Source organism: Fulmarus glacialis, unplaced genomic scaffold (assembly GCF_000690835.1).
Source record: "Fulmarus glacialis isolate BGI_N327 unplaced genomic scaffold, ASM69083v1 scaffold6423, whole genome shotgun sequence".
NCBI lineage: Eukaryota > Metazoa > Chordata > Aves > Procellariiformes > Procellariidae > Fulmarus > Fulmarus glacialis.
In genome coordinates, this window is record NW_009204771.1 from 13,924 (window position 1) to 26,871 (window position 12,948).

At 37.4% G+C, this 12,948-nt stretch overlaps 1 protein-coding gene across 1 annotated transcript in view; it reads left to right on the forward strand.

Annotated features, from left to right (window-relative positions):
- PPP1R42 (protein phosphatase 1, regulatory subunit 42) overlaps positions 1-10,287 on the forward strand; it is a 22,715-nt gene extending 12,428 nt beyond the window's left edge. Inside the window, 3 exon segments of the mRNA XM_009575101.1 lie at positions 483-545; positions 548-597; positions 10,213-10,287. Coding sequence (XP_009573396.1) covers positions 483-545; positions 548-597; positions 10,213-10,287 — 188 coding nt within the window.
- The last annotated feature ends 2,661 nt before the right edge of the window (positions 10,288-12,948 follow it).

Genomic DNA, 12,948 nt, shown 5'->3' on the forward strand with positions numbered 1-12,948 from the left:
TTATAGCCATACTAGCTCAAATTATTAATTCATGAAATCTCATGAAGATCAGTTATTTTTGAAGACATGAAGTGAAAAGCACTCAGCCTGTCAGTCTCAGCCCCAAGAATGTTGCAGTCTGCTTAATGTTTGGAAGCCACATGTGAATGGCAATGGTTCTGAAAGTAATATTCTGTCTTCTGAATAACTACCGATACAAGGAGGTGCTATGTAATTGAATTTACTCCCTTTCAAATAACTCTACCTGAATATGAATACCTGCTTTAATATTCACCTTCATCAGTGTTTGCAGCACTTTCCATAATTTCATACAAAGTTTTCCATTCTCAGTTATAAAATTTGAGGCATTTTACCCTAAGGCTTAATACACTGTTTTCTATAACAAGATATATTGGAACCTGTGATCAATCATACTGAATATTAAAATAGATATGGTTTGATTTGGGATATTAAATTAATCCTTTTTTCCTTGTTTTCTGCAGCTGACTTTGAAATACCTTACCCTATTCTTCCCTTTCACTACAGTCACTCTGTGAAAGAAAAAACAAGTTTTTAGTTTTGTCTGAGATGCACAATGTTAAAAAAAAACCTCTGCCAAGAATCCTGGGAAAAAAATAAATCAGATGAAAACTCAGGCATGTTCCTCAGACATTTTCCTCTTAATTCTGTTGGTTATTGCATGTACAGCTCTTACTGAATCAGTACGAGTACTGAAGGTAGAATTTCATCTGAAATCAGTTTCAGGGTTTTTTAACCATGTTATAATTGTTGTCTTTATTTCTTTGAAAGACAGGATAATAGATTTCAGTTTCTGGTTATAAATCAGTAGACTAGCTAATAGTAATAACTTTACTCCACTGTTACTAGTTTCTGTCATATGCATTTGATTGTAATCTTCCTCAAAGGTAAAACAATACAGAAGTTAATTTGTGGAAGTACAGTTACTGTCAACAACATTGGTGAAGGTTGATCCTGTGCATGCAGTAATATGCTGAAGGAGAAACAATCACTTTTCATCATTATAGCTTATTTCTAGTAGACATGTTCCCGTGTATTATCTACTTGATTAGCATTTTCCTGTTGCATCAGCTCAAGACCATCAAGATAATCAAGAAAGAAAATCAGATGTATGTGCCTTACAGACATTTAGACATTAGATTAATTTAAACAATTCAGAGTTTAGCATATGTATTCCTTACTCACATAAGCAGCCTTGTGAACTGTTTGTGGAAATAAAATCTGCTCATAGGGATTTGCAGTTTTGGGACCTACAGTTTTTATAGTTTTACCTGCAGTAATAATTTAATTCAGTATTTGGGACCTAATAACACTCCTTCCAGATTTTTAATGCTACTTTTAGCCTAACTGTTTTATTATTTATCAGCTGTACTGGCCAACAAAAAATAATAATTTATGCAATGCTGTAGATAAAATAAATAAATAAATTCAACTGACACAGATATTATTTTGTAACTAAATTACTAAATGTAGTGTTTTATTTTACATTCAAATCAGAATTTATTAGCATGTTTGAAAATTTAACTAGGCAACATTTAATACTATTTTTTTCTTGACAACTATCCACTTTCCATTCCATCGGTTTTGTTCCTACTAATTATTTGTTCTGACTAAAAATAGCTGCCTTTCCCTTGAGAAGGGAAGAAAAATTACAAATCACAGAGCTGCTCTCTTCCGAAGTATATAATTTTTGTTCCTCATATGACAATGGATATATTCCAGCCTAAAAAGAAACTGAACTCGTTATATATATGCCCATTCTTGAATTTGTTTCCTGCTGCAGAAGTGGAGAAGTTTAAAAACAAGAACTGCAGGAATAATGCACTAGTTAGCACAAAATAGTACTACTATGTGATTATTTTCCAGTGAATAGTCCAGAAATTTAAAGGGATACAGCCTAAGACTCATACCATACAAACATGCATTTTTTTCTTTTAATTCCATTGTAAAATGAGTTTATCCACATGCTCAGTGTTCTGTCAGCCTGCATTTCATCTTTATTAGCATTCTGTCTTCTGGGCCAGGCTGAATAAAATGACGCTTTTCATTTACCATTCCCTTTAGTTCTAATAAAGGGTGGAACACACGTGTACAGCACCTCCCAGAAAGTTATTTTCTTCAGTGTAAGAACTTCTGCTATCTCCTTGGAGATGAAGCATTCTGATTCTACTCTACTATGTTAAAAAGCTGTCCAATTGTTGAGCTTCTTTGCTTGACAAAAATTTTCCCAGTATTAAGAAGCTGGAGTACAATCCTGGCCCTGTTGAAATCCCTTTTGACCCTAGAAAGGCAAAGATTGCATCTTCCATACTTGATTGGAATAAAATGTCTATATTTGTATTAATTTACATTTGCAAATTAAACGATTTGAGTTATTTTGGGGGTTTTTTTTGTTTTTACTATTAGTCTGCAAGATTTTACTCTGATTCACATAAAGGATAGAATAAACTACAGTTTATGTAGTTTAAGTTAAGATGACTTGCATTTAATATTTTCAAAAAAATTTTAAGTAGGACTTTTATCTTGGACACTGAAGGTTGGTGTACATTACAATTTCATATGTAATCACTGATCTCGAGATGTATTCTAATCTTGTTACTAGTGGAATTCCATGGAAACCAAACAGTCTTGGGAATTAGTTAAAGGTTTGTGAATTCTTTAAAATGTTGGTTTTTTTTTTAAATAACTCAAAATACAGAAATATTAATTCTCAGAGTATATGCAGATTTGAAATAATGACAAATCACAGTATTCCCTTGCCAGATCCAGTAGTTAGGGATATGCATAAATGTGCCCACATGTAAAGCAAGGAAATTTTGTCAAACTGAACAAATATCCATATTGTTTAACTGAAATTCAGTATCAGACCAAAGAAATTAGTGAATTTTAATCCTACCCCCAGTGTTAGTCAAATAAATTATTCCAACAGATGTTTCCTCTTTCACTACACATGCTAGGTGATGTTTGACCTTAGCAACCGAAAAACAGGCACTAAAGACCTTTTTAACCTACATCTAAGATCCACTGAGGATTACATACAGCTTGAACAATGAAAAAAGCCAGTTATTACTAGATTACTGAAATATGTCATTAATCTTTCTTTTTTGATGATATAAAAACAATAGCAATTTTATATTGGATTTTAAGTTAGTTTTGAACGTTTAGAGAGAACTATGGATATTGGCAGGAAGTAATTAAAAGAAAACAAATCACTTAACTATTTTAAAGATACCTAATACCTTCCAATGGGATACACTATTATTAATTTTCCCTGAGTAGAGAAGTTGTTGAAATTTTGATGTTGTAAACTTAACCTGTAACCAGCAATTTCTGCCCACATTTCCTTACTCATGGAATTAAATATCATAGTAGGTATTCATAGCAATATCATAGCAATTCAGAATTTGGTGGGAAAGTCACCTTTTGTCTCTCCAGTGTATGTTATGTGATTAGCAATATGGTAATATCTTTTTAAATTATATAGTCAGCATATAATCAGTACACTGGATTGTGTCAACTAATCATAAGCCAGTCTCGTAGCCACCATGCACATCCGTATAGTTCAAGTTCTACTTCAAATGGAAGGAACTTGCAGTGGGCGATGTTAGTTCGCCCTCTTCTTTACTCTTTGGCCAGTGCTCTTATCAACATTGTGTTTATTTATTTATTTATTTATTAAATATTTATAAATGCCTTAAGTTGAGGTGATTTATGTGGTCTGAAATCTACATAGAGTAATATATATTTGATAACATAAGAATGTACATGTTCTGCATGTATACTGGGCTTTTGTTGATATGAATCTAACTGGCATTATAATAAATAGAATTATTAAAGCCTATTATATGACAGTTTTTGGGGGAGGGCTGATACTGAGATTATGATGATTGTATACCCAAAAACAGAACTTTTACAATCATATGTTTATTTCATATTGCAGAATATAATTCTCTTATTTGAGAGGGCAGTGGGGGAATATGTTACCTCCAGGTAACCTGAATCTTGTTATCTTACTGAATATCAATTTCAGCTAACTTCTGAAAGTTCAAAAATAAAAAATATTTTCAGCCTTGGATTCAGAAAAAGGAGAAATGCAAAGTTAAGGTACAAACCAGTGCAGTTTTAGCTGTGCACCGTACAGCTGGTTTCAGCCACTGAATAGCCTACAAGCACTCCAACTGTGTTCAGAATTAGGTGCATTAAATATTTGGAGATACCAGCTGGAGCACTTTGGCAGAGCTGAGAGCATGTTTTGAACAGACCTGGAGTGCCTTTTCCAGCAGCTCTAGCCCGTCTCACTGCCTTTCCTTGGTAGTGGTGTTGAAGGAAAAACGCAATCATCTCCTCAGTGAGGTCTAGAAAGTATCAATCACTAATTAGTGACGAAGGCTGTGGAAGAGAAATGTAAGGAATTTACCTGCTGTTGAATTATTCAGCCATGATATGGGATATGGGAGGAGTCATTGTAATGATAGGTGAAGTGTAAGGATGAAGAGATGAAGTGAAGTTCTGAAATTAAATAGTGTTGCTGAAGCAGGGCTATTTGAATGGAGACCAGGTATAAACAGTTTCTGGTTACTGTGGCCCATGTAAGGTTTCAGCAGGCAATTCACCAATTTAGTGATTGGTTCCCTTTTTTCTGGAGGATATGCACTCTCTGCAAAGGTGAGCGTGAGTCCATTTGCAAGACCATAATTAATGTTACAGTATTGTGTATCTTCATGGTATTTTCTGTATCGATGTTTACAGTCTTGCCGAATTAATTCAGCTGAATGTGGTGCTGAATGATTCTGCCCATTACAATTCATAATCTGTTTAGAAGGAAAAATATAACTCTCATTACAAATATGCAAGAATATGTACAAACAGCATTATCTTCTCTCTAAACTTAAATTTCAGAAGTGGTAATTAAAAAAAAAAAAAAAAGAGTAGTTTTAATATATGCCAAATCTGTAGTACTTAACACTGCCACATCATTCAGCGTCCCAAAGACAGTGGTAAAAGGCATCCCTTTTTGGCCATGAATTCTGCTATTTAGCTGGAGACTACTGATTTGGAAATTACCCTTTCTTTCCTGTGTCCATGCTTCCCCACTTCAGCTCTCTCTGCTGCTGGCTGTGCCCAAAACTGGGAAAGAGAAAGGATCTAAAATACAGTAACGGAACACATGCACTAATAGACCCCCTGTGCCCTTGAAAAGAATAAATGCTTTTTCAAATCACCGAGAGAGAGTGTGCACCTCCTGATGAGCAGATTGCCGGCTAGACCACATGTACTCCTACATATCTGGATGACCAGACATCATATAGGCATGTTCTTGTCGGGAGGTATATGCCTTCTCATTGGCAAGCTGGCAGGAGCACATTTGCTTGCATTACTCTGCTACCTCTTCCAGGAGATAGGTGCTATTTCCCAGACTTTTAGAAGACCAAACTGCAACTTGTCAGCCAGTAGTAGGTCAAAAAATTACCGGGGCACATCTGGGTCTGCAGGCTGTAATAGACTTCCAAGAATGTTGAAACCCAGACTGTTTGAAACCTTCTACATAAAATACATGAATATTTAGAATCATGTAGGTTGGAAAAGACCCTTAAGATCATCAAGTCCAACTGTAGGTCAATAACATTTTAAACAGAATGCATATATAGAGAGGGCTATTCAGTGACTTTAGAGTAAGTTGCATCTTGTAAATGGCTCCATCAAAATTGTATCAGGAATGAAGTACTACTTTAGGATGGTAAAATAAACAAAAAGCAAACTCAAATCTTTGCATATCTATTTTTCAGGTGTTACGTGTTCATTATAATAGTTATTAGATAAATGAAACAGACATCCAGTATGCAGTGTTTACTTTTTTCCTATCCTTAGATCTTTGTTTTCAGTACTTTTACAGACTACTGTGGAGATAAAAACTCAAAACTTCATAACATTTTTAGTCTGCTGCGTTAGCATTGCACATTTTTTATTGTGTAACTAATTTACAAAATTATAAAAATCACTTTTATGTACACAAAGCACGAATCAAATTAACAAAGTAAAGAAATAATGCTGTGTTTTCAGGTTTTTTAAACAGATACCTGCATGAGAGATTTAAAAAGTAATTTGAGGTTAAAATAAAGACTGCTGCTTGAAAAGGGATATATAAATAAATACTGTAATACCTCAGTATAACTCTGGAAGCTATTCAGTTGAAGTCAGTTCCAATAAAGGAATTTACTGCAATGATATAAACACTGTTTCACTATCCTATAGCCTGTATCCTATCACACATTCCGTAGGCGTACTCCTGTATCTGAAAAGTTGAAAGCAGTTGCTTTAACAAACTTGAGGTGAAAACTCAATCATTGTGCCCTCATCTAGCAAGATGAGATGCTACATTTTAGAAGACAGCACTAGAACCACTAGTTTTATAGTACCAGCTATACCTCCTCAAATTCACTTCCAGCACCTGGGATGCTCCCATCCAGTTGCAAAGACTTGGATGTGTCAGATGTGCTGTAGTGGTTGCTAACTCGGTCACATCTACTGTTGGTTGTACTTCTCCCCACTAAAAACTGTTCCTAGGACCTAGGAGGTGTGAGACCAGACCTTGCCAGTAAAGATTCTGATGCTTTCAGAACAATCCGCAGTACTGCTGCAGCTTTTTGGTGTGTTAGAAGTACCAAAGGGGAAACAAAGTAAGGCATCGGTGCTTGAACACCTCCCCTTGGTACTGCTCTGACCCTAATCAGAGTGTATGTATAGGTACATAAGCTTTGTAATCACTGTGTACACATTTGAAATTTAAATCAGTAACCAATGAAAAAATCCTATTTTTCTTAAATGTCACATTAAAAATAGTGCAAGGTGTAAGTTAATTTAATGCCGTATTATTTCTTTACATATGCAGGTATAAAGCAGCGCATAGAACTGCCTGTGATACAATCAAAAAGTTCTGAAGTTGGGGAAGAAGGGGGAAAAAATAGCAAAAAAATTGAGTCAGTGTTCAAGATGTGCCCATTAATTTTTCAGGATGAGGATTAAGGTCTTAGACGTGTTAGTATGGGAAAGTATAGCATTGTAATTCAGAGTGTAACTGATAAAAATAGGGGGATCTTTAAGTCTTCCATGTTTTCCTTATGATTTTTTTATCTTTGTGTACTGTGCAAAGTAGCTAACCTGACTAACAGAGCTCTGAGGGGAATCAATTAATATGTGAACCTGCTTATTTACAGTCACTGTGATAAATGTTATATATTGTGACTGTAAATTTTACTTTGCCAGAAAAAAAAACCAGTGAGTTTTTAAAGTCATGTGGCCTTGAAGGATTCTAGAGTTCACTGCTAAAAAAATATGTATTTGAACCTTACCTCTTCAATCAAATAACGCTGTAACCAGAGACTACAGAAATGACTGACTACATCTTTCTGTTGTCTTAATTCTGAGCAGAATTAATTGCTGCATCAAAACCAAGATAAATCAGAGCCAGCTGTGAAATGATCCATGTAATAGACTAATACTTTAATTCAAAAAGAGAATTGGAGTAATAAGATCTTCCTTTCTTGGAGAGTTAATGTATTAGACTGTCATAGTAATCACTAATTATATGTCCAGTAAAGTTGGATTAATCAGTTACACATAGTTTGTAGTAAAATATTTTGGAATAAAAGACTGAGTCTTATCTGATTTCATTTATATGAGAAATTGCTCTGATTATTACTAAGATTTTTTTTTCTTGTGGAACTTGAAAATTATCAGTACTTGATACAGATAAATTTATCTGGCCAAAGTTGTTAACTGTCACCATTTCTGTTTGTGGAAAAAGCTGGTCGGTTTTGTAATAAGAGAATGTATAGTACTCCAGATCGTCAGATTATGTCAATTCAGATTAGTGTGCCCTCAGGTCTGGCATTGGTTAAAAAAAAAGGGCTTTCACTGCATCAGTCGATATCCTCGCAATAGGTAAAGACCTTTTTTTTCCACTGCAGCTTTTGATAACACTGCTTATAAATTTTGTAGAAATGTTGCGTGGTCCTGAGAAGCGTTAATGAAGACAGGAGCGACAGGGGCTTTGGTGTGGTTCTGACGTGACGACCTCATCTGTCTTCTCTGATCTCTCTGATGTAGATTGAGGAGGAATCTGAAGAACGGCAGAAGTGAGTTGAATTCTAAAAACCGGAAGTTACAGGACTTGAAGATTTCGCCATTATTGGATTCTTTTTTTTTTTTGTTCCTCAAAGCTTACAAAGAAAGGTATTGGTGTCTCTTTGGATATGTTATCTGTGTCTTTGTAATCTCAAAACCAGACAGAACGAAGTATGTTGAACTTCACACTGCCCTTTAAGAGCATTCAGAAAAATAAGGTGACTGCCTATTTATTTAGAAGTAATGCTTTGTATTAAAAGCTTGTAAAACTATCAACACTTGGTAGGCTAAACTGGTTGCCTATTTCTTAAACTTCCTCAAGAAAGGAGTTGTTTTTAACCAGGGTCTTACCTAGTTTGTGGCCTGAATACCCGAGTAGCTGCTGCTTTGCATATATATGATACTCTTAACAATTATGCAGACGCATGCTTGTAGTCCCTTCCTTCAAGAAGAAAGGAGCTATTAGCACATGATTTTTTAGGAGATCTGTAGTCTTAAAAAATAATTTCCATCATTTGGGTTTTTCCAAGTTCTGGGGAATAAGGTGGAATAGTTAGAAAAGAAAGCACAAGAAGATTAATGATGTCTACGCTGATTAATTTTTGGATTGGGAGTATTACACATTAATTTTACTTCAAATTCTAAGTAACTGGGACTTGAGTTTGGCTGCTTTGCACTAGTTTGACTGGTTAAATGAACGCTCAAGACTTCTGATCTAGGAAAATTCCGAACATACAGATAAGGAAAGGAAAGCCCAGATGGTAAATTGCCCCTGGAATAAAACCTTTCCTAATGGAGTTTCTCTGTATGAATGTCAGTTCAGCATCTTATGCTTGAGACCCTCTCTGAAATAAGAAAGGAATTTTTCCTGAATAAGGAAATCAGGATCTGTCTTTTTGCATTCAATGTTTTATTTTGTTATCGTTTATATTTTATTGCCCTTTGATGAAGATAATTCAAATAAATTTAACACCTGCATGCATTCTCCCCTTGAATAACAAGACCTTTATCTTCATTATAAAGAAACAGATTTCCAAAACTAAGGTAGTAAATGAGTGGTACTATAACCCTGAGGTGCCACTTGCTTCTCTTAAAGCTAGTGAGTCATTTGCCTTTGAAATAAGAAAATACAAAACAATAAATAAAACTCTGATGTGAAGATGTCGTTATTAGTCCATTACTGAAATTAGTATTAATCGAGCAGGATACTTCTTGTTTTAGCTGTTGTCATCAATGATACTCAGGTCGAGGAAGACAGAAAAGCATACATGTAAAAAGTTGCTTCTTGTTTAGGCAATTCCCAGAGAAGAATGTCCCTACTTTTGGTGAGCGTGTTTAAAGTGGCAGCTGCTGGGTTACTGACTCAATGCAGTGCGTTAGGAAGCCACCTCCTGATCTTTATAGCATGGCGTTATCTTTCCGCCTGACACTTCCCTCTGCCTTACACACACCCATTTAAAAACATTTAATGGATTTTTAGTAAGTCTTAATGTGGGTTATGCTGTGTAAGCCATTTAGAGCACGACTTATTTTTCATAGATTCTGGCTTAAAGATTTTAGTTTCTTGTACATTAAATAAAATATTTAAGACCTGAATGAATTATTCTCTGTACCGAGTGGGCCATGGGGTTTCACACAGAGAATCCTGCAGCCAAGCAACTCACGTCTAGCTAAAGCAAACCCCTATCACAGTCTTCCACTGGTGAAATAGCAAAGTGGGTCTCGGTCTCTCTGGATCTAATCTCTCTCACTTTTTATATTCTGTAATAGCTTGGCTACATCCCAGCTGCGTACATGTATGTTTAGTCCCATTCTTTGGCCTGCTCTAAAGCCCTGCATTTTAAGTCCGCAATTCTCCTTGAGTGCAATCATTCACGCTGTCATTTGATGCATAAATATTCACGCTTCCCCAGCTCCAGCAAAGCCAGCCCGTGCCCTGCTCGGCTCTGGCTCTGCTCGCTCGCGCTGGCCGCAGCGCGCTTCTCATGTGGCTGCTAGCGAGGGAAAACTGTGAGCCCCATCTCCTGGGGTTCTCATCCTTCGCCCTGGTTTTCCTTTCTCTTTTCTTAGAGTGAGAACGGCCGAGCTAATGGAGACCCTTTAAAATTGGACACCTTTCTTGCGATCTACAATGGAATAGTTTAGAAGTATTTCCTTAAATATGTGTAGGTATGAAATGGAATTATGGTGGGATCTCAGTATCTCTAAGTCTTTTAAAAAAAACTTAGTATGCTCTAACTTACATACACACACGCACTAGAATGCAGCTCTTCTGATATGTATTTTAGATATATTTTAAAAGGAATTGTTACTGAAAAAAATTGGATGCTTCTTGGTGAGAGAATGGAATACTGAAGTCACTTAAGCTTCATTTTTGCAACTTGGCTCTGAAAATTTTGTGTCTTTTTAAAAAACATTTATTTTAAAATATTTGGATTTATGACTGTGGATGGGAAAATCTAGAGAGAGGACAATTTTAAAGGGGGGTTAAGAGATAGCATTTGAACTTTTTGGTTGTTTTATGGTTGTTAGTGAAAATGTTCATCAAAAATTGTAATTCAAAATGGAATTTTGATTAAGACAACATTTTTGGAAGCTAAACTGCTTTGATCAGCAAATTTGGAAGGAGAGATGAAATTAAAAATGTTTGTCCTATTTTCTTTTTCAATGTTAAAATCTTTCTTACAGCATACAGGAGAGGCACTGATGTGTGCTGGTATTCCAGTATTAAGCAGTAGCTCTACCTTTAGTAATTTAGAAAATAAAATAAAAGGCATTTTGCTACACTGTAATATAACATATTTAACATAACTGCAGAATTTGCTGTGGTCCTACAATACACTAACAACATGGCATTCGAAGCAAGGGAAAAAAGGTATTTAACTGGGAGTTTCAAAATATTTGTTTGGATTTGGAGTGCACTCCCATTATGAAATGTTGAGTTTTCCCCATGAAGCCGAAGTTCTGAATTTCAACCTATTTTGACTCTCCCGTGGCCGTGTCTCGCCTTTGATTTGCTCCCAACCTACAGCTGAAATGGTGGGACCCGATCAGATACAGCCCGTGCGTGGCTTTGCGCCGTAACTCTTTTACTCGGACGAGCGAGATTTCTGCTAGTCTGTCGGTAGTAGCAATATCCACGCTTCACCATACCAGCAGAAAAACGTACTTGTTAAGTCCTTATACAGAAATGGGAATGGGAGAAAATGAACAAATTGGAAAGAAATACCATGAGTGTTCATGCTGAATTGTAGCTGTAAAATCAGAAAATAATTTGACGTGAAGGGAGCAAAGTGTACCTGGATAACCATCGCTCTGTCTCTAGTAGAACTTTTTCTTACCTAAATCACAGTGGAAATCTGGCTCTTCTGTGACCCTGTCATTTCTCAGATTTGAAATATACTGTGGAAGGTAAGGCAGGAAAGTAATTCTCAGACATTTAGCTGGGAAAGAAGAAGAAGAAACAGCTGCAGCAGCTTGTTACGGCTTTAGACTCAAATAGTGGGTTGATACAGAAAAGTAATCACTGGATCTCTTTGTAGTTACAATGGAGAAGGAGTCTTCTGTTGGGAGAAAGTCTTGATGGGGCAAAGAGCAATTATCTCGACCTTTATCTCTGTTTGTTTTTTTTTTTTTAATATCTCTAAAGCACCTCTTCTTTGGTAACAGTGTTAGCAGCCAGGGTGGTCTCTCCAGACCCCCCTCACAAATCTCACTGTGCAATCTAACGGTGCTCTGCAGCAAACTGGGTTTGGAGTTGTCAAAAGACGGTAACTGGGGTTCCACCGCTTCTCTTCCAACTCCTTCTGCTGGACTTCCTGCACTGAGGCTGAACTCAGCATGTGTACAATGGGAAAGGAAAGTAAAAAAAATACATAATTTTGTGTCTTTAATTACATCAGATCAGAGAATAAGAGCACAGCACTCATGCTCTGCTAATATAGGGTGGCTGGGAAGTCTCGGGCAGTTAGGACACATACCCGTAAGTCCTCTATCATTGACCCGTATTAACATTGCTGAGGGTCCCATAGGCTGGTTAAAAGTCCTTTTGGAGCAGACATTTCTTGGGCAGGCAGACCTGGGACACCCCCTCGGGACATGGGAGAGCTGGTCCCCAGACCTGTGTGCTGGACCTAGTAGGTGCACGTTTGGCAATCGCAGAATGAAAGAGGAGCCCCAGAGATTGGGGGCTTGAAGGCAAGTCTCCCTGCTCCCCAGGGGAGCCCGGGATCGCTTCTCCCACATCACACCATGGCGTCAGCAAGGGTGTCTTCAGTGCAAGTTTAAGGACGTGTTCAAGAACTGCTTGTTTGAGCCCCGGAGGCTGGCTGTGTGAATTTCTAAGAGGTTTTAGCTGCAGAAGGGTTTCGGCAATGCTCACTTGCACTGGAGGCAGACCTGGAAACCTGGGGGCTGAAACGTGGGCCAGGATGCGAGGCTGGCTCAGCAGGGCTGCTTGACCCCGTCCGCCAGCGAGCCGCAGCCTTCGTTCTTCTGGGCACCAGGAGCCTGAAGGATGGTCCGTCGTGCAGGTGAAGCCCATAATCACGGCCTTGTAAACATTGTCAGAGTAACTCCTGACTGAAGAAGGGAAGATGGAAGAAGCTGGCTACTGAGGCAGCCAGCGCCAGGCAAAGCTAAACATTGAGGCGCAGTTTCAGTTTTAGTAATTAAATCCATCTCCCTTAAACCAGCCCGACACCATCCCTTGCCATCCAGCCCTCTCCACCTTGGCGGAGGCGGCTCCGCGGGGCTGTGGATACCTCCCCGAGGGCAGGAAGGCCGGCGGGGCCTCGGCGGGGCGGT